The 22,198-nt window shown below is 41.1% G+C and overlaps 2 protein-coding genes across 2 annotated transcripts; one reads left to right on the top strand and one right to left on the bottom strand.

Moving 5' to 3' along the window:
* The first annotated feature begins 3,748 nt into the window (after window positions 1-3,748).
* Window positions 3,749-13,612, top strand: acsl4a (acyl-CoA synthetase long chain family member 4a). Its single transcript, XM_082555611.1, has 15 exons — window positions 3,749-3,857; window positions 5,687-6,227; window positions 6,319-6,496; window positions 6,624-6,733; window positions 7,123-7,261; window positions 7,348-7,498; window positions 7,706-7,829; window positions 8,412-8,483; window positions 8,585-8,724; window positions 8,821-8,993; window positions 9,277-9,351; window positions 9,447-9,635; window positions 9,798-9,912; window positions 12,051-12,208; window positions 12,312-13,612. The coding sequence occupies exons 2-15, from the start codon at window positions 5,871-5,873 to the stop codon at window positions 12,467-12,469; spliced, it is 2,139 nt and encodes a 712-aa protein (XP_082411737.1). The 5' UTR covers window positions 3,749-3,857; window positions 5,687-5,870; the 3' UTR covers window positions 12,470-13,612.
* Window positions 13,601-22,109, bottom strand: nxt2 (nuclear transport factor 2-like export factor 2). Its single transcript, XM_082555638.1, has 4 exons — window positions 21,928-22,109; window positions 21,757-21,843; window positions 14,054-14,198; window positions 13,601-13,911 (listed from the first exon to the last, which is right to left on the bottom strand). The coding sequence occupies exons 1-4, from the start codon at window positions 21,940-21,942 to the stop codon at window positions 13,727-13,729; spliced, it is 432 nt and encodes a 143-aa protein (XP_082411764.1). The 5' UTR covers window positions 21,943-22,109; the 3' UTR covers window positions 13,601-13,726.
* Window positions 22,110-22,198: the final 89 nt, after the last annotated feature.

Below are 22,198 nucleotides of genomic sequence, written 5' to 3'. Positions count from 1 at the left end.
CCTCAGTGAGATTTAGTTTCTCTTTTAATTGAAGTAGTTATTTAATTAATGATTTCACTCTTCTTTTATTTGTGTTTTATTTATATCTTATGTAATTTTATTTTACAGTTCCAATGTACAGCACTTTGTGTCAGCTGTGGTTGTTTTAAAGTGCTTTATAAATAAAGTTGATGATGATGGTGATGATGAAGAAAAATCCCAAAGAGCTAGACATTCTTGTAATTTTGTAAAGTGGTTTTAAACAAAAGTTCTTCAGGTTTTCTTTCACATTATCTGCTTTTTCAATTTTTTTTCATTTTCAGTCCAATTCTTTTATCTGACCATTTTCAAATGAATAATTTCTATTTAAGACACTCAACACTGACCTGTAACTTATCTAAGCATAGAGCTTCAAAGTTAATACAGTCTAACAGATATCTTGTCATTCACAAACAGCTATTAGCTGAAAACCTTGCATATGTTGACCTTAGAAAATTTGAGGAAACTGGAAAGGTAGAGGACAAAAGAAGAAGTGGCATGCTCCAACTGAAAAAAATCCAGCATCCCTTGTTTTCACAGCTGACTTGTGCCTCAGTGATGGAATATTTATTTGCTTTAAAAGAGTTTTCTCTTTTTCTCTCTCTCTCTTTTTTTTTTTTTTACATCACAGAGTGATATGCCATTGTGCTGTCATTGTTTTTCTTGGATTTACTTCTCCAACCTTGGAGAAGTACCTTGGAGTACACATTGACAATAAACTGGACTGGGCTAAAAACACCACAGCACTTTACAGGAAGGGCCAGAGTCGTCTCTATTTTTTGAGGCGACTGAGGTCCTTCAACATCTGCCAGAAAATGCTCAGGATTTTCTATGAGTCTGTTGTGGCCAGTGCGATCCTCTATGCTGTTGCATGCTGGGGGAGCAGGCTGAGGGTAGCAGATGCCAACAGACTCAATAAACTAATCTGTAATGTTGTGGGGATGGAGCTGGACTCCCTCAAGGTGGTGTCGGAGAGGCGGATGCTGTCCAAGATAAAGACAATGTTGGATAACACCTCCCACCCACTCCATGACATGCTGGTCAGTCACAGGAGCACGTTCAGTGAGAGACTGAGATTACCGAAAAGCACCACTGAACGACACAGGAAATCTTTCCTGCCTGTGGCCATCTCCCTGTACAACGCATCCACTTAACACACTGGTTACTGCTACAACTACACATGTTTCTTTTTCAGCTATTTGTTAATGAGTGACTTAGCATATTGTCTGTCTTGTTAATGTTGGTTTATGTTGGTTTATAATGGAGCACTGTAACAAAAAAATAATTTACCCCAGGGATCAATAAAGTATTCTGATTCTGATTCTGAACTCCTACAGTTTTGAGGTTTTCTGAATCCATTCCATGTTTCATAGCTAAACTCACTCCAGCTCTTTCAGATTGGCACAGGTGATTTTAAATAATCTTGTTCAGGCTAAGGACTCCATAGTCCAGTAATCAGCAATCAGTCTATGCTGTATCTACGTACCTATTTATCCATCAATCTATTTAAATTCAAATTCAAATTTTATTTGTCACACACACAACCATACACAGTATGACATGAGGTGAAATGCTTGTAGCTGTGCAATGCAATGCCCGACCATTAAATGACAGTGATTTTACAGTATTTACAATTTACAGGTTATTACAAAATTTACAGATTTAACTTAGAAATTTACAGTAAAAATGTGCAAATAGCAGAAATAGAGATTATAAATTATAGGAAGTGTGCATGAAGAAAAAACAGAGTGCGTGTGGTGATGTGATGTGTGTGAGAGTCCAGACCTACACCTGGTTCAGGACCCAAATAGCCTGGGGGAAGAAGCTCCTCCTCATTCTCTCTGTTTTGGCCTTAAGGGAGCGGAAGCGCTTCCCAGACCTCAACAGTGAGAAGAGTCCATTGTTGGGATGGGAGAGGTCCATCATAATCTTCCTAGCTTTGGTCTTGCACCGCTTGGTGTAGACGGACAGCAGGTCAGGGAGCTCTGATTGAATGATGCGTTCGGCCGAGCGCACCACTCTTTGCATATCTCGTCTGTCCTGCTTGGTGCTGTTCCCAAACCAGGTGCAGATGTTTCCCGTCAGGATGCTCTCGATGGTGCAGGAGTAAAAGTTCTTGAGCACCTTCAGTGGCAGATGGAAGTCTCTAAGTCTTCTGAGGAAGAAGAGACGCTGATGAGCTTTCTTAACCAGGGTGTTGATGTGACAGGACCATGACAAGTCCCGAGTGATGTGGACACCCAGGTATCGGAAACTGTCCACTTCCTCCACTGGCGTGCCACAGATGATGGGGGGCTTGTAATTCCTCGCCTGCTTTGTAGTGAAGTCCACAATCAGCTCCTTAGTCTTGCTGACGTTTAGGAGGAGGTTATTCTCCTGGCACCAGGTCTCCAGGTTCCTAATCTCCTCCAGGTAGGCCGTCTCAATGTTGTCGGAGATCAGGCCCACAACAACAGTGTCGTCAGCAAACTTGACAATGGAGGTGGTGTCTGATGTGGCTACACAGTCATAAGTGTACAGTGAGTACAGCAGGGGGCTTAAAACACAGCCCTGAGGCACTCCAGTGCTGAGTGAGATGGAGGGGGAGACTTGTTTTCCCACCCTCACTGATTGGGGTCTGTCTGTGAGGAAGTTGAGGATCCACTGACACAGTGATGAGCTGAGTCCTAGATCCGTCAACTTGGTGAAAAGCTTAGAGGGAATTATTGTGTTGAATGCTGAACTGTAGTCCACGAACAGCATCCTAACATAAGTCCCTCTGCCAGTGTCCAGGTGACTCAGGGATGTGTGGAGCAGGTGACATATGGCATCGTCTGTGGAACGATTAGTCCGGTAAGCAAACTGAAATGAGTCGATGGTGGCAGGAAGTGAAGAAGTGATGTGATCTCTCATCAGTCTTTCAAAACACTTCATTACAATTGAAGTCAGTGCTACTGGACGGTAGTCATTGTGGCAAGCGGGCTGTTGTTTCTTTGGAACAGGGACAATGATGGACTGTTTGAAGCACGTGGGAACCATTGCTTGGGCCAGGGAAAGGTTGAAGATCTCCGTGAACACCGGTGCTAGCTGGTCAGCGCAGGCTCTCAGGACCCGGCCAGGGATTGCATCTGGTCCTGCTGCCTTCCTGGTGTTCACCCTCCTGAAGGTGTTCCTCACGGCATGCTCTGTGATGATGAATGCATTGTCTTCACTGGTGCACTCCGAGCGTGCGCAACCATTTGTTGTTTTAATGAGTGGGAATGGTGCTTGTACTTGAAAGAATTTTCAGTGTCTTTAATAAAAATACCAAATCAGGCACACATCAAAGCAGGATCATAAATGTAAAAACCAGGTTTCAATCTAATACTATACGGGGTTATGTAAGCTCCATCATATATAAACATAAATTATCAGATCTCAGCTAGATTTGTGTAAGCTGCATAATATGTAAACAAATGATCTGATCTCAATTATCAGATCTATCTGCAAAATATATTAGATAAGAGTGCAAGTACGGTAACTTTATTATTATTATTATTATTATTATTTTGCTTTTGTTTGGATGTAAACTTCGGTAAAATACACACATAACCATTACATGATGAAAGAAAAATACAGGTGCTGTAACAGAGCCAGAGAACATACGCATTACTGATTTCCTGTTACCTTTTTCTTTTTTTCTTTTTCTTTTTAAGCGGACGTAGCATAAGAGAGCGCAAATCCGCTTTGGCTGCTCATTGGTCGAGAAATATGGAATCAGATGACGTAGTGGTTCCGGGTTTCTAGGTCCCAACAAAAGGTAACTTTCGGTCATTTGTGAAAGAGCGGCACACGGCTGACCGGGCTTTCTTCAGCTGAAGGTAAGAACGCTGCCAGCCTGCCAATACAGCATGGTATCACTCTCTAGCTGACCGCTGTAATCTCATTAGAGCCTTTATCCGTTAGTTAATATGTACTGCTAATATTGAGCAGGTTTAAGCGACAGCAGCTAACGTTAATCAACTTGCCAGTGAGACGCGCCGTGCCAGCAATGTGCGGCGGCTTTTTGTCATCATTTCGTCTGCCATGCCGCTCCTGACCCATTGTCGTTTCAGTGCTAGATAAGGAGGTCAGATTTGCTTCCCAGCTCGCCTTATTTTGAAGCACACCAATTATGTAAAGGGAGCAAGAAAGGCGCTTTAATTTTAATTACAGCTCGTATTGTTTTTCATGGTGTTTTAGCGTAACGTGTTACAAGTGGAAACTGCAAACCCCGGCTACAACTTTAGCATTTCCCGGTATTAAACTGTCGCTTTTGTTAGCAATACCTGCCCTAAACGGATATGCAGTGTTTGGCTTTTTACCGTTAGATAACGTGTTTGTCACTCACAACTAGATATAGACGTGTGAGGAGATTTGCATCGAACCACTCACTCCCGTATTCCCGTGTAAAATGATTTGAATTTGCTTTTATTCAATTCCACCCAAGAGAGAGAGAGGAAAAACTGTTTTAAGCTAGTGGTCCATGGCTTTTCCATCATCATCATCATCACCATCCCCACGTCCTGTCATCACACAGGAATGTTTTCAGGGTATTTTTATTTTCACAGTAAGAGCCCAGAAAAAGATCCTGACATATAAATATTTCTTTCTCCGCCGCTTTGATTCATCTGTGGGTGTACTGTCATTCTTTAAGATGTATGGACAGATGTGACGTACACTGAGGATATGATTCACGGAAATGATTCACGATGAAGAGTGTGAGCTTTCAGGATTGGGAAAGCCAGTTACGTGGTTTGACCTTCTCTTTCCATAAATGTCTTAATGTAGCTAAGTACACAGTGTTCTCTTATTTGCAGGTAACCGGTGTCTGTCTTGTGCCATGAAGACACTTTCCACTTAATAGCTGACTGCCGTAGGCTACAATTACTTTGTCACGTGCTAAACGGGTTCAGCACGTGACGTTTAGCCACAGAGCAAACATGTGGATATTGACTACATTTTGCAATTATGAGACACAATTTGTTTTAACTACTTTACCGTCTCTGCACTCTGAGGATATCAGCAGGCTGAGCTTGCTCTATAGTGACCCTTCCCTGACCACCAAGTGGGGTGAGCCTAAAGAGTATTGTCATTGGTTGTCTGCAGCACAATCCTCATTGGACAGTAGCCAGTCTGGTCAGAGTGACCATATCTCCGCACTACTTCATCCCTCCATGACCTTTCAGTTGACCTGTTGTTTAAAAGCAGGCAGGTGTTTGAGTGCAGCAGAGGACATTATAAGGAGCTGAGCACTGAAAACGTTCAGACATACAGAGGCGGTTTGGTACGCAGCGAGGAGGTGGTGAGGCTGTGGATAATTGCCGTGTGTAGTGCAGTCTTCCTGTCTGTAAGAAGAGGTAGCACAGTGGTGGAACGGTTTAGATAAGCCTCAGATACTGATGGTTAATAGTTCACTTTTTATTTCCAATCTAGTGTTTTGTCAGAGTTCCTTTAAGCAAGAAGTCAACCACCAGACAAACTTAGTTAACCAGCCAACTTCCCTTTTGTGACATCTCTTGGCATGCGATAGATATTTGGGTGAAAATCAACTTTCTTGCTTTTGACTTTTAACCTGAGTTATTTAAGTGATCTCACAGGCAGCTGATGAATGAACTGTATCAATTGACTGTATTGTGTTTTTTGTTTTTCTTTTCTGTCTCAACTTTAGCTTAAGCATTTTGTGGACCAAATATTTACATGCTACAACTGTGGGACTCTTAAGAGTTTAAGAGCTTTTTTTTCCCCTCTTCCCGTCCAACACAATTCTCTTGACGCACCTCAAACATCTTTGGGGCCACCAAGCTTGAAAGTTTTCTGATAACCTGCTGCTCAGCTCCCTTCCAGAAAAAAGCATGGGTCTTCAGTCAGACTCTGTCCTCCAATCTATCCTCCTTTTTCCAATCCACCTTATCATATGGCTGTACTCAATAGTCTCATTCCTGCCTTGGTACTACCTCACCGGAGCTGGCCAAGGAAAAGCTCTGTCCAAGAGGATAAAAGCCCGTTCCAAATCAGGATGTGCCGAGGGACCATACCGCTCCGTGGACCAATTTGATTCCCTGGCCAGGGAAGACTTCCCAGGCAAGGACACACTCGATAAGCTGTTCAAGCATGCTGTGCAGCGCTTCGGTGAAGCTGATTGTCTAGGAACCCGAGAGATTCTGAGCGAAGAGAACGAGACTCAGCCCAACGGCAAAGTTTTTAAAAAGGTAAGGTTGCTTAGAGTTTACTGCTCTGTTGACAAATGCGTAAGTGATCAGAGATGTTCTGTGTTATTTATGTGACCCTTTCTCCTTTTAGCTGATCCTGGGGGAGTACAAATGGTTATCCTACAATGAACTCGACTCCATAGTCAGTGAGTTTGGCAGTGGATTGGCGGCTTTGGGGCAGCAACCCAAAAGCACTATTGCAGTCTTCTGTGAAACCAGGGCAGAGTGGATGATCACTGCTCAGGCATGCTTCAGACACAATTTCCCACGTAAGTATATCTCAGCGCGTTCAATCCAAGGTTTTGGGGTCAGATAGCGTGAATGCTGTGTTAAGTGTTTCATAATTTAATTATCTCACTCACTGAGATCCTTTTTTAAACAATATTATTATTGCAGTGGTGACGTTCTACGCCACACTGGGGGAGGAGGCGATTGCTTTTGGACTGAATGAGACGGGTGTTTCACATTTGGTCACCAACGTGGAGCTCCTTGAGACTAAGCTGAAAGTGAGTTAATCCTTTACAGCACATGGTCCAACCACCACTCCTAAGAACAAGAGAAGCAGTGATATGATTATTCTCATGAGACGTCTTTGTTTACCATCTAACAGCCTCAATTATCATCACATGATTATAATTTAAGATGTAGCAAATTGTTAACATTAAAGTTTGGAAAGCCCAGAATAATGTTTTTGTCCCCAGCTTCATGGATGAAATAAGGAACACAGAATTGATTTGTTAAAGCATTTTTTTTTTTTAAAGATGCATTTACTGGCTTTCTGTTACAAAGAAAATCCCAAAGGACTATCACTTTTTTAAAAATGTTATTTATAGAAGGAAATCTTGTACTTGGGCATCCTCCTGTAACATTTTTACTCTTTGCTTTTTCTGCATAGACTGTACTGCCACAGATCCCCAACCTGAAGCATGTGATTTATGTGGATGACAAGAAAATGAACACAGAAGGCTACCCAGCAGGGCTTTCCATCCGCAGCATGCAGTCCGTACGAGAGATGGGCAGGCAGCCGGAGAATGGTGTGTATTTCTGACTCACTCTGGTTGTGCTTTTTGTCCTATTTCAGGCACAGTACAAGACGGTAACGCTTTCCTTTGTTCTACAGTGGCTAGGGCAATTGTTGAGCCCCGGCCATCCGATCTGGCCGTTGTGATGTACACCAGCGGTTCCACAGGCAGACCCAAAGGAGTTGTCATTGTCCACAGTAACCTAATTGCAGGAATGACAGGCCAGTGTGAACGCATCCCTGGGCTCGGGTGAGTTGCAGCAATGGCTGATTTGTTGTATTTTAGTAAGGCTACTTGGAGATGTGAAGAAATCTAAGAAAAAAAGAAAGTTTAAGTTCAAATTGGAACTAAGGAAGTGCAGTCAAAGATCCTCAGTGTAAACATTGGAAAGAGGAACTGAAAATGTCTACTAATCGTTGGTCCTAACCAAGACTTTCAATGATTCTACTGTGGCAGGCCTAATGATACCTACATAGCCTATCTGCCCCTGGCTCATGTTCTGGAAATGACAGCTGAAATCTCCTGTGTCACATATGGTTGTCGGATTGGCTATTCGTCCCCACAGACACTGTCAGACCAGGTAAGCAGCACCGACGCCAGGTTGCATTGTTTCTGTCACTGTAGTCTATATTTTAATTGACTCTTAGTGGTGTTTCTGTTAATATTTAGATGAAAAGTCTGGTTTATTTCAAGCTGTTGTTTTTCACAGTTTAAGTGGCCATTGTGACGATTGCGTGCCGTGGCATCGGTCCACACTTTATCTACATTGTAAAGATTTGAGGAAACGAGAGTTCACAAAACCAGATGTGAATCGTGTTTATCATGGCGAACAGTAGCTCTCCAAAAAAGCAGCTTTTTATATTTATTTTTTTAATCTTACTTAAAGGAGATGCCTAACTTAGCCCACTGGAAGCTTTGCTAACTGCGCAACAAGTCGGTTGGAAATGATGAGAAACACTTTAATAATGTCTGGTTTTATTAAAACTTGAGGCATGAGTTTGTCCACAAACCAGTGTGACTTGATCTTGCCTTTGTCGATTAGATTCTGTAGTCTGTGGCCACATTAGTCACATCAGTGGGAAGCAGGGCAGATTGAGGAGGAGTTACATTACAAAAGTTGGACAATATTTCAATTTTTATTTTTTTTCCTTCTCCTCTTTAGTCTACCAGGATAAAGAAGGGAAGTAAAGGAGATTGCTCTGTGCTCAGGCCCACACTGATGGCAGCTGTGCCAGTAAGAACCTTGTTTTTTATTTATCCTGTTTGTGTCTTTCTTTATTTTATTTTGTTTGTCAACTGGTGTCTAAATAACTCCTATATGTTTGGTCCAAAAAGGAAATCATGGATCGCATCAACAAGAACGTGATGAGCAAAGTGCAGGAAATGGGTTTTGTTCAGAAGATGCTGTTTACACTGGGCTACAATTATAAACTGGAGCAGATCAGGAGGGGCTATGACGCACCACTCTGCAATGCGTAAGAAGCATCCTATGCGTTCCTGTGACCCTTGCACTAAAACATGATTGGCTTGTTTAACTTAAAATCAAAACACTGCGTGATCTCTCTTTGCAGCTTGTTGTTCCGGAAAGTAAAGAAACTGCTGGGTGGGCGAGTGAGGATGATGCTGTCTGGAGGAGCCCCCCTGTCCCCGGCCACTCAGAGATTTATGAATGTGTGTTTTTGCTGTCCAGTGGGCCAGGGCTACGGCCTCACTGAGACCTGTGGAGCAGGCACTATCACAGAGGGTAAGATAACATTTTGAGTGCCCAAAATAATGACAGATGAGTTCAAATTTAGGCATTATTTAATTTAAAAGAAACAAATCCTGACTTACAGTTTTATTTTAAGTTGGATTAACTAAAGTGCCTCAGTTCCCTAGTGATTTGCTGACTGGAAGCAGTCATTATTGTAGTGAGCCTGGCCAATAGTCACACAGGATAAACAAATACCTCAGGATAGAAGCAGATGGGCCTAAATTGAAAATAATGTTTAAATGACTGTTCTTAAGAAATGTTTTTCATTTTACAGTTGAAGACATCAGCACTGGTCGTGTTGGAGCTCCTCTGATTTGCTGTGAGATTAGACTCAGGGACTGGGCTGAAGGTATGTTTGGGGGGGGAAAACATGCCGGGACACGCTTTTGCAGAATGGAAAGATCTCCATTGCAGCGTAATCATGTGTTTTTTATTTTCACTCAGGTGGCTACACCAGTAAAGACAAGCCAAATCCAAGAGGGGAGATCTTGATCGGTGGCCCCAATGTAACCATGGGCTACTACAGGAGTGAAGGCAACAATCAGGACTTCTTTGTGGATGAAAATGGTCAGAGATGGTTCTGCACCGGAGATGTAGGAGAGGTTTACCCAGATGGCTGTCTACAAATTGTTGGTGTGTATATTTCTTTTTCTGGGTGGGGGTGGGATGCTACTGTGAATGATACGTATTGTATAAAGCCCTTTGAGTGCTTAAGTAGAGGTTTTTTTTTTTCTTTCTTTTTTTTAAGTGCTATATAAAAATCAGTCCATTTATCATTTACTTTTTCTCATTAAGACCGCAAGAAAGATTTGGTGAAACTGCAGGCTGGAGAGTACGTGTCTCTCGGTAAAGTGGAATCTGCTCTGAAAAACTGCCCTCTTATAGACAACATCTGTGCTTATGCAAACAGGTGAGTGACCTACTTTTTTTATTTATTTATTCAGGGAAAGTTAAAATGGTAGGAGATGCAATTTAGAGGCAAAGTTTTTCCATATCCTAATATATGATTTACATCTGGATCAACGAGTATAATGGCAGATTATAAACGATATGGGGAAACAGCTGAATGAATTTGCAGATGGTGACCTTTCCACGAGCTGTTTACAGTTCAAACATCATATTCAACTGCTGCAGGCGTCTGTGTTTTTACTCTAAACTTAAGAACACGAGTGCTTCTTGAAATATTTTTTCATTCTTCACGTTTGACTTTGGAGAAAAATTACATTATAGCGATCAGTCATAGATTCATATCAGTTTCATATGCATGATAGGCCAGCTGAAGTTTTGTGCTAATAAACACTGACTAAACACAGATTTGCATATGACGGGTACAAACAAATATTATTTCACGAGATACTTGCATAAAGTTAGAATTACAGAAAATGTTATTCAGGGTCAGGGTTTCTTATCAGTTGATGCAAATGAACCAGGAAATGAAATAAAAGATAAAGGTACTAGTAAACAACCCAGATGACATTTCCATGAAATGTTTACTTGTACGTATGGTATATTCATCAGCTACAGGCTGTTTCTATTTGTACTATGCATGATTGCGTATCTATAGAAACGTCTTTCACTTATCTCACACTTGGGATTTGAGATGATGATCTCCATTTGAAAATGTGAATGACACTTTATCATCAGTTTAATAAATGCAGTACATAATGCAGTATATGGACAAAAGAATTGGGCCACACCTTGCAATCATTGTTTTCTGTTCTTAGCCAAATGCATATACAACCAAGCACCTAGCCATGCGATCTGCCTTTGCAAACATCCGTGAAAGAGTGGGTCATTGTAAAGAGCTCACTGAATGTGAGTGTGGTGCTGTAATAGGACAAAGTTAGTGTGGGACATTTTTTCCCTACTAGATATTCTACAGTTGACTGTAAATGTATTATTGGAACCACAGCAACTCGGAGCATGTAAAGTTGCAGAGCAGGGTTTTATAAAGTCATCAACGATCTGCTGATTCAATAACTGCAGAGTTTCAAACATCAGCATAAACGCTGTGCACGGGGAGCTTCACGGTGTGGGTTTGCATGGCTGAGCAGCTCTTGTAGGTCATCCAGCACTTTTGTCCATGTAATGTATTTTAGCATATCGAATTAAGCAAGCTAAGGTTTAATTCATTGGGTAGGTGTTTTGTGTTTGTTTCTTTTTTGTTTTTTTAAATTATTATTTTGTTTTTTCTGACCAAATACAGTGTTAAGAAAGTGTTTATTTCTGGGCTCTTAATATAAACATAATGTGCAGGAAAACATTTTTCAACCTAAATTTAGTCCAGTCTGTTAAACATGTGTGTACTGTTCTAATTATGCAGGCAGGTTTAGTTCCGCTTCTGAAAAGGGGCACCCGGTTTAGCTACAGCAGTACTGACGTGTTGTCAGAACAGTTTAAACATGGTATATTGCATAATATTACACAGAGATGGTTACTCAGGATATCCCAGCAGTAGCAGTATTTCTCAACGTTGCCAGCACTTGCTTGTGTCTCACAGCTCCACTCCTTGAATTCTTTTCTCCTTTTATCATTCCACATCACTCAGCACCGCTCCTGCAGTCATTCTTTGCCTTTTTTTTTTTTTTCTTCTTCCCTGTGCTTATTATACCTTCATGTTTACACTTTAAATCATTTCCAGTCTCAGTTCTTCTCCAAGCTCCAATAAAATCAAATTGTTACTGTTCATACATAATTACCTGACAGGCTTTTGCGCCTACGCACTTGAACTGACAGCTTTCAGTGTGAACACCCAAACCGTCATGAAATTCTTCCCACTTCAGATGTGTCACCTGCACTCTGGCTGACATGAGAACTCCAAGTGACGTTTAAGTGTCTTAATGACGACTGAATCAACAAATGTAGCGCTCACTTCGACTTCAGCTGATATCGGAACAATTAAATATGGCGCTTAATTAGACTGAAGTGATTACGGCTGCAACTTGAATTAATTATTTTGTCTGTAGTTGTTCAGTGGTGGGCATGCGACATAATGTTGAACAGTTTCTAAACTTTTTTTTGTTTGTTTTAAATTGTGTGCCCTTGCAGTGATCAGAACTATGTGATCAGCTTCGTGGTTCCCAATCAGAAAAAGCTCACAGAACTGGCCAAACAGAGGAGCATAGAGGGGACATGGGAGGAGATCTGCACTAATCCTGAAATGGAAAGCGAGGTCCTGAAGGCGATCAAGGAGGTCGCCACTAACAGTAAGAGTCTTTTCACAGCATTGCGATAACAGAAGCTTTGCAAGTTTTGCTTTCATCCATACTTTGTCCAAACGTGCCTGAACATCACTTTCCTTCCTTGTAGTTAAACTCCAGAGATTTGAGATTCCAGTGAAGGTGCATCTGAGTCCAGAGCCGTGGACGCCTGAAACGGGCCTAGTCACAGATGCATTCAAGTTGAAGAGGAAAGAGCTGAAGAACCACTATCTCCATCACATAGAGAGAATGTATGGGAGGAAGTAACTTCCAGCAGGCCCACACCACCCAGGAGTTACTGCTTTCACCATAACCACGATTTTGATGTGCAAATATTCCTCTGGTTACAAAGCTGTAGTTTATTTGTGTTCCACAGCTTCACAGAGAAAAGCGTAAGCTATAAATAGTTGTAGCCGTTTATCCGTGTGTGTGTGTGTGTGTGTGTGTGAGAATGTGTGAGAAGTTGTGTTTGTAAGAGATGCACCAAAGTGTCAGTTTTTGTTATTAGAAGGGTGAAAGGCTATTGCAGCTCTCAACTGCCATCCATTGGAAATTGCTGGGACTCTTATTTGTAGCTGTTAGAAACGGCACCTTCGGTCCACATGTTGCTTAAGTCTTGCTGCTGCTTTCATTGAAAATGTTTCAAAAAATAAAGGAAAAAAATGCGACCATGATCACAGAGGCATGTCATGCTGTTTTGTAAAGTTGGAGTACTGATGTTAAGGTGCCTTCAGTCTGCAGTTCTCATGTAGTCGAGCAGAGGTGGTAGCTAGACAGTAAAAAAGAAAAGTTACAAAAAAGGCTGAATGCCGTGTTTACTTGAAAGGAAAAATACTCCCCACCGCAGACACATCGACACGATCAAGAGCATTTACAGTCGTTTGTCCGTGTCTGTGTATTTAGCTTTGATTTTGTTTCTTACCTGTTTTATTTATGCTTTAATGTTATTTTAATGGTTTGTTAAGAAAGGAAGACCAAAATGTGTTGGCCTAAATGACTCAGGAAGACGGACAAATGTTTTAATATATGAAGTTGTCAAATGTGGGGTATAGAAACATTTTGACAAATGTTTGTAGGCACCTTATTAAAAAAAACACAATTAACTACTAAACTGCTTAGCCTTTATTATAGTCACAACTGGCATACTGTAATACTGTGCGTACTTTACCTCAGTTAATAGGTTATTGTACGATTTGGTATAAAGGATCCTCTGAACTCAGTTTTAATGTGTTTTCTATGTATTTTTCCAAATACTATCATGTTGGTGGATTTGCATTGTTAAAAGTTTTAAGTACACAGACGATGGCAGTCACTTTAGTTGTTTGGTGAACCTACGTGTATTTATTACTCCCATCATTGCAGTCACATGCCATGTTCGACATTTCAAGAATAAACACCTTTTCGTACTCAGTGTTGTATGACACTTTATTTTATTACAAAAAACTGAATATACAAATGCAATATTGATTATTATTAAGGTGATCACTGCTGAAGCCTTTGTACACTTCAGGGGAAAGCAGAGCCTCAGCTATTCCAGTCTTGAAAGCGGAAACAGTCGCTAGCGATCTTCCACACGGGCTGATCGTTGTTGGGTGAAGCCTGAGCTGTTAGGAGAAAGTTCTGGTTGAAAAAACGCTGTTTGTTCCCTTCAAACTTGACTATGCCACCGGTCACCACAAGCAGTGTTGTCTGGCCTTGGGTTGCTTGCTCTGTGAGTGAGGAGAAGTTAGTTATTTTCTAAAGCAGCAACAGAAGAATAAAGGTTTACATTCACATTTTAATGAGACAATATGATTAATGGGGATCAATTTAATAGTTCAAATGTGTTGAGTTTGGGATTGACCCACTGACCGTGCACAGGCTGGCAATCCAGTGTTTGAACCTGGAACTCGCTGGATGGCAGTGACTCAAAAAACTCGCCCAGGGCTTCCTGTCCTGACACCGCATTTCCGTTCCACACCAAGGTAGCCTTGTCCAGGTAGAGCCGGATTAAGTTCTAGCACATGGGAGCCAGACAATGGTGAACATTAACAGCAACAGTGCCATCAGCCTGTAGCAGAGCACCATGCTCATTAGCTCTAGTGAAACTGAAAGGTTGTGATCTTTAAAATGAAAACTATCACTTTAAGAATAAGACTGCTTTCACTGCAGAGGAGCTGTGGGTTAGTGGGGAGCTCATAGTTGAATCCACTTTAATAAATTTACATCACAGGCCCAAATAAGGAAGTCTTCACAATATCTCTTACTTAGAAGATTTTAAAGCTAAGTTTCAACATGCTATAACCTACACTCATTGGCCACATTATTAGGTACTTATTCAAGCTGGAGCCCAACCGATGTACTGACCAATATATCAGGACTTATAATGGCCAAAAGATGAAAAACGTAAAGATGAAACACCCAGAAGAGCATCTGTGAATGCATTCAAACCTTGAAGTAGATTGGCTACAGCAGCAGAAGACCACAGGCTGTCACTCCTGTCAGCTAAGAACAGGAAGCGGAGACTACAATTCACACGTGCTAACTAAAGTTGACAAAATACAGAAGACTAGAAAATGTTGCCTGATCTGATGATTTTTGCTTTCTGCTGCAACATTTGGCAGGGTCTGAATTTGGTGTAAACAAAGTGATAGCACAGATCTATCCTTGTATCAACAGTTAAGGATGGTGGAGGTGTGATGGCGTAGGTCAGTGATTCTTAAAGTGTGGGCTGCCCCGCCCCTGGCAGGCCACAAAAGGTACTGCAGGTAGGCTGCAGTAATAACAGAAATTCAGTTTGTAATTACTCACAAGTATGTACACTTAAACATTTATATACATTTATACATTTATCTGAAACAGAAATTAAAATTGGTAACTGGAGGTGGTTAGTTTGTGATATTACTCATTACTTTAACTTCAACTCTGTATTGAAGGAGTGGGTCACACATTGGCCTTAACACTTTTCATACGACTGCACTACATTAGCAATTTATAGCTAATGTGGTTTGTGTTTTTGGAATAACATTTTCAATGAAATACGTCATTTTCGTTTGGTCTTTAACATTTATATTGGAGTTTAAGATTTTTTGGGACATTTTCTTGGTACATGGCTCCTTTGTACCAGCTGTTTAAATGTCACATCTTAGCTGACGTTGCTGACCATACGCATCCCCTTGTGACCACAGTGTAGTCATCTTCTGATGACTACTACAAGCTCTTCCATCACATTGCAAAGCTCAGGCCGTCTCAGACTGGTTTCTTGAACATGACAATGAATTCACTGTAGTAAAATGGCCTCCGGTCATTAGATCACAATCCAACTTGGCCTTTCAAAGTGGAACAGGAGTTACATCATGGATATGCAGCTGACAAATCTGTGACGCTGTCAAGTCCACAAGCACCAAAATCACTTTGTTGAATCTTTGCCATGAAGATTTAAGACGGGACTGAAGGAAAAAGAGAGGCGCAACTAGAAATGTGTGCCTAATGGAATGACCGGTGTTCCAGATCTACTGGCGTTTAGATCTACTGGCGTTGGTCGAACAGATGTGTGGCAGACTTGCGTTTCAGGAGCTGCTACCGACAAACCAGCAAAAAAAACGCCAAATGTGTCACCTGTGACACTTGTGAGGTTGTCTCAAACACACTCCGTCAGTCTTGATGCTGTTGAACAACAAAATGTTTAAAAATGTGGCGAGTTTACCTGGTGATATCCTCATGCGCGACGCGATCGCGAAAACAGCAAACAATTAACACCACGCCGATGTTGTTCACGGGACAGCAAGAGTAAACGATCGGGAGACTCTTGTCGTCGTTATCGTTCCCCTCGCACGGTTTATTTCTCCGGTTTCAGCGTTTTTGCTTCACAACTACAGCGAGCAGTTTACTTTGTGCACTAACATGGAGTCGAGTCAACCAGCGCCACCTCTGGCCAAGTGCCCCAGCCTACAGCCAGATCAACCTGTGACACACATCTGCAGCACGTTTGAATTCGTGTCATGCACAACACATTTGTACCTTTCAATTGTGTCTGTTTGTGCGTCATGCAAATAAACCTTTGAAATGAATGAAATGATATCATGTATTTATTATCAGCCTACATTTGTACAAAATGCCAAATTATATACACAAAGTCATAGAAATCACCACTCCAATTGGTCATCATGATTTTGATATTCTCTTTTTCCATAACAATGAAATACACCTTGGACAAATATGACAAATCAATATTTAATTAGTGTTGTCACATCACATCCTGTAAGCAGAGTCTGCCTGTGTCTTTTCCCTGGAAATTAATATTTCCAGCCAATATAGGCAATCCATCAACATGGCTGGGGAGTTGGTAGTTATATACAATCTGTATAAGTGTGGTTAATCTAATGAAGATTTGTAAGGAGATGGCAGTTACTGTGAATTCACAGCAGTTACACAGTGATTAGTAATAAACAGCCAGTGAGAGTGAGTGGATTTAAGAAAGTCAGTGACTCAGGTGTGTCGCTTGGTTTGTCATCTGTTTGTGAGACTGGAGGAGACGTAGAAATCTTTTGTTTTAAATCTTAGTTAGGAAGGTTCCTGTTTGAAAACAAGCACTTTTTGTGAGAAATGCAAGAAGTACATCTGCAGAAAGCACACAGTTACATTCTGTCCATCATGTGGACAAAATCGAAAATGTTGAGCATTGAAAAACTGAGAAAGTTGGGCAAGTTCAAAAGAAATGTGTTTGTAAGAACGAAAAACCAAATTATTCCTAAAATAGTTATGTAAAGTCTAACAGTTGTATGTCTGTGTTCTACATGTTTATCTAATGGGAAATAAAGTTGCTATTGTTTTATTGCAGTTTTTGGATAATTCTGAGTGGATTTACACAGTACGGATCTAAATGACCCGCAACAAAATCAATGTCAATTGTGTGTTCTTCAACTTAATACAAGGGTTAATTTCCAAAACTTCCATATGATCTTCAATTTGTAGCAGATCCACTATCACACAGCAGCTGGAGCAGTTTCAAATGGAGGTCAGTCCTAGTGATGTGACATTCTGTATCGAGGCTTCGAAGCTTGTGTCGAGTAATTGAGGGGGCGTTTCCGCGATGCGCGTAACGAGGCTTGCTTCATTTATGGGAGGAGCTGAAAATGAGACGTCCGAAGCCTCGCTGCCCGGCTGTACCACGTGACTGGTTCAGGAAGTGGTTCGAACTTTGCCGCGAGCTATGACAGAGATATAAACCCCTCAGACTTCATTCAAAATGTGGGTGTTTGATGGAGAGTTGCTGTTAGTGAGAGTTTGGAGACAGTTTGGAGGTTTATGAGAGTGAGGAGAGAAAGTCAGGAGAGAATGGAGCCAGCTAAGAAGAGGAGGATGTCCTCCCCTGTGTGGGAACATTTTGATCTTATTCCTCCCAACAAGGTAAATTTCTACAGAAGATGTATTTTCATAATACTGATGGTGCAATACAATTTATGTTAAGCTGTCTTGACTTTTGTACAAGGTGAAGTGTTTGCTATGTGCCAGGGAGCTGGGATATAACAACAACACCTCATCCATGCTTAGGTACTACAGAGCTTTGCATGAGAATAAGGGGAACAGCGATTGTGGAGCAAGACCAGGTGAGCCATCAAATGCAATGATAATATAGGATGCAGTAATGTTACTAAATGATATAACAATATTATACAACTGTAATAAGTTACGTGTGTGATATTTATATTTGTGCTTTGTTCTCCTGAGGAAAGACAATAAAGACAATCTCAAATAGATGAAGACCTGGTTAGCATGGTGATTGAGGACTCCCAGCCATTTAGCATTGTGGAGGACAAAGGATTTAAAAGATTTGTTAAATCATTAAATCCTAGCTATGTTCTCCCCACTAAAAAGTAGGGGTGCAACGATACACAAAATTCACGGTTCGGTTCGGTTCGGTTCGATACTTTGGTGTCACGGTTCGATATTTTTTCGATACAAAAAAAATGTTCATGCCTTTTTAATTTGTCATTTATTAAAATTATAAATATATATTTTAACACAAAAGTACAGTTTTTAAATTTAACCCTAACCCTTGTGCGTGTTGTTTTTTAGCTCGTCATATTGCAGCCACAGAAATTCTTTTGTCCATGAAACCATAAAGCTGCACTTTCTTTTTGCCTTATAGTCTGATTTGTCATAACTTCTCCGTTTTGTGGTAAGCTTTTCTTTGGCTGTCACTTCTTCACCCTGACCTGTCTTATTTGGCTCAGCAGAACTAAAATATATATCTGTCTGTGAAGGTTCTCAATCATCCAGGTCATCTTAGTGAAATATATATCCTGCTGCACTCACATAAGCTCAGCGATTCTCTGCGCGATCAACCTCTCACATGTTTAAGCTGCGGGAGATTTCACTTGTCATGTTTGCATAGTAAGCTAACAATTAATAAGACGATGTCAGAGGAATTGGTGCACAAATTATCATCACTCACAGATCAGTGCTGTCGCTCTCTATACACAGTTCGCGCAATTGCAAAGTGAAAGCAAAAAAACAAGCGCAAATTCAAACACGATTTCAATATGTCACATATTGACAGTGGCTCACCCAATGACATAATTACCCAGCTACATTTCTGAAAGAATGCAAAAGCATTGACATATATTTTTCCTTCCTACAATAGCCCGACAGGCAGGGCAGCGATAGCCCCGGGACGTCGGGCTAGCGATATTGCGAGCCCTGTATCTGATTGAGGAATCACTCATCTTTGGAAAAGAGAGCTTATTACAGAGAAATGTCTCTTTCCAAAATAAAAGCTATACTATCCGCTTCTTCTGGGCTATATTCTCAGCAGCATATTAAACATATCAGGTCTCCATAAGGAGAATCCTGTGCTAACAGCTGTCTAAATGACTCGGCTAAAGTTTGTAGCATGCTTGTTGTTTTTGTCTTTGCACTAGGATGATGTCGGTGTAAATGTGCAGTCATATTCGTTGTGTTCCCACTAGTGCTTTCAGGTTAATCTCGTTGAAATAACCTTAACGCCACAACACGGCAAATCTCCGTTAACGAGCTACCCTATACAGAGGGGCTAGACGGCCAACACGTTAACGAGCTAACTGCGCTAACACACTAGCTCCCACCCATGTAATTGAGCATTGCATGGCACATCCAACATACTGTTTTACTTTAGTCCATGACTCGCTTACCTTCAGGGTCATACGTCACATGAAAACCAAAATAATTCCAAACGCCAGATCTGAATGAGGGTGGGGAGGTCCACTTCTGTCTCGCTAGCTTGCCCTGCGCTCTTCCTTCTGACCATGCTGTCTGTGTTGAGCGCTCAGTGAATCTGCGTTCGACTACTCCGCCTAGGCTGCACTCTCGAGCCTAGGCGGAGTAGTCAAATGCAGATTCACTGAGCGCTCAACACAGACAGCATCGTCAGAAGGAAAGTTGATAAAATAAATTACAAATTTTGTATTGTTCTTTTTTTTTCTCCCCTTTGGTTTTCTTTCTTTCTCTCCCCCTCTTTCTTTCATTCTTTCCCCCTGTCCTATCCCACAGTCATGTCTGTCCCGTTTGCAACTGAAAATAAAATAAATTCATAATTATAATAAAGGTCAATCAAATGGACCAATATGATGATCCACTTAAAATAAATCCTCTTGGCATCTTTCTTGGCCTCAAGACAACAATTCTGATGGCTATAGATCCAAACGGGACACAAAAAAAAAAAAAAAAAATTGAAAAAAATTGAAAAAAATTGTATTGTTCGAACCGAAAGCACTGTATCGAACGGTTCAATATCGATACGAATATCGTTGCACCCCTACTAAAAAGGTCATAAAAGCAGTGAAAATTTAGTTTTTACAGAATAAAATGTGAACAGGCAGGACTGAGGCTCAAAGCCTCAGTGTGTAGCTGTCCATACCTCAACGTTACAAAAGCACAACCACTGTCCACACCCCAACCACACCTCACCTCACAGTAAATGATCATTTCCATTTTAAGCATTTCCAAATAATCATTTTCCATACTGCCAGTATAAATATACACAGTATACTGCCATCACTACAATATAGATGTTTTACACACCGTTTTATACACTTTTGTTGTTGACATTTACAGGCTGTGTGCAAAAGGCCACACTCTTCAAATTCATGCCAACTAATATTTTTACGTCCAGTAGGTGTCCTACTAGAGCAAATGAAGCTTCAAGAAGCTTTGCGCTGGGATGAACCAATTGGATGAAAAGCTTCAGTGCTTCATGAAGCTTCATCTGCCCATCACTAGTCAGTCCACTACTACCATAGCCTACTACTAGATTAACTTGTGACACATCTGCACCTGCTGCTATGATCACATTGAGTAGAGGCTGAGTGGCTGCACTTACCCCTGGTACATCCAAATCTACCCACAAACATGTTGAAAGATGCAATGCCAGCAATGTGGATTGTCAACACTGAAAACAATCAGTAAGCAAAGACAACAGGGATAAATTTTTTCTGTTTATTTAGCACCCACAACATTTGTAGTCGCCTTCTGCACAGGGGAAGTCCACACACACCGTGTGGTACCACTTTCCACAGAAGGTGCATTCAATCTGCAAGATTGAATGAGATTGTCAGAGTCATTGTCTGACTGTTTATTACTAATCACTGTGTAACTGCTGTACATTCACAGTAACTGCCATCTCCTTACAAATGTTTATTAGATTAACCACACTTATGCAGACTGTATATCACAACCAACTCTGAAATGTTCGTTTGCAGAGGGAAGACACAGGCAGACTATGCTAACGACATGTGATGTTACAACACTGGTGAAATATTAGTGTGTCATATATTTGTTCACGGCATTTTTCTTATGGGCAAAAGTATTGATATCAGGATGGTGATTCTTATGATTATGTGTATGTCATTTGGCATTTTGTACAAATGTAGGCTGATAATAAATACATGATATCATTTCATTCATTTCAATGGTTTATTTGCATGACGCACAAACAGACACAATTGAAAGGTACAAATGTGTTGTGCATGACACGAATTCAAACGTGGTGCAGATGTGTGTCACAGGTTGATCTGGCTGTAGGCTGGGGCACTTGGCCAGAGGTGGCGCTGGTTGACTCGACTCCATGTTAGTGCACAAAGCAAACTGCTCGCTTTAGTTGTGAAGCAAAAACGCTGAAACCGGATAAATAAACCGTGCGAGGGGAACGATAACGACGACAAGAGTCTCCCGATCGTTTACTCTTGCTGTCCCGTGAACAACATCGGCGTGGTGTTAATTGTTTGCTGTTTTCGCGGTCGCGCATGAGGATATCACCAGGTAAACTCGCCACATTTTTAAACATTTTGTTGTTCAACAGCATCAAGACTGACGGAGTGTGTTTGAGATAACCTCACAAGTGTCACAGGTGACACATTTGGCGTTTTTTTGCTGGTTTGTCGGTAGGAGCTCCTGAAACACAAGACTGCCACACATCTGTTCGACCAACGCCAGTTGATCTAAACGCCAGTAGATCTGGAACAACGGCACTTTCGGGCCACCGTATGTAGTTTGGTCTTACAAATTAATTTAAGTTAAATTACAGAAACAAAACTCACCCGCCTCTTCTTATCCATACAGTCGTAATAAATGTTGACAAATTCTTCTGAATATCTGCATGACTGGTCGGCATGAGTCCTGAAATCCTGAAGAGATAACTACGTATTACTCAAAGCTGGACACGGTGATTTAACGTGTGTTTTTTTTGGAAACGGCATGGAAAAGCTTACCAGGGTGGTTGCCATATGAACAGATAAATTATTGGAAACAACTCAAAACAAAAATATTACAAAAAGACCGAGAAAACGTCACAATTCAAACTTCTTTTCTTCTCTTGTTATTCCTTTAGCAACCAACACATTTCTATCACACTGGGTATTACTTCCTCGGGGCACCAACTCTGCCTACCAAAATAAGATGTCAGTACAATCTTTCAGACTCATTTAAGCTTCTCTCTTCCGAGTTCCACTTTCATGTCGTGTTTTTTACATTTTAAGGAAA

Source organism: Aulonocara stuartgranti (assembly GCF_965226115.1).
Source record: "Aulonocara stuartgranti genome assembly, chromosome: 2".
Taxonomy (NCBI): domain Eukaryota; kingdom Metazoa; phylum Chordata; class Actinopteri; order Cichliformes; family Cichlidae; genus Aulonocara; species Aulonocara stuartgranti.
Note: the sequence above shows the minus strand (reverse complement) of the source record. Positions and strands in the feature narration are given on the sequence as shown.

Coding starts and splice junctions, on each gene's coding strand:
- acsl4a (XM_082555611.1), top strand. CDS start 5,871: ATGGGTCTTCAGTCAGACTCTGTCCTCCAATCTATCCTCCTTTTTCCA. Junction 9,352..9,446: donor ACTCAGGGACTGGGCTGAAG/GTATGTTTGGGG, acceptor ATTTTCACTCAG/GTGGCTACACCAGTAAAGAC. Junction 9,913..12,050: donor ATCTGTGCTTATGCAAACAG/GTGAGTGACCTA, acceptor GTGCCCTTGCAG/TGATCAGAACTATGTGATCA.
- nxt2 (XM_082555638.1), bottom strand. Junction 14,199..21,756: donor GTATGGATAAGAAGAGGCGG/GTGAGTTTTGTT, acceptor CCCATGTGCTAG/AACTTAATCCGGCTCTACCT. Junction 13,912..14,053: donor GGATTGCCAGCCTGTGCACG/GTCAGTGGGTCA, acceptor CCTCACTCACAG/AGCAAGCAACCCAAGGCCAG.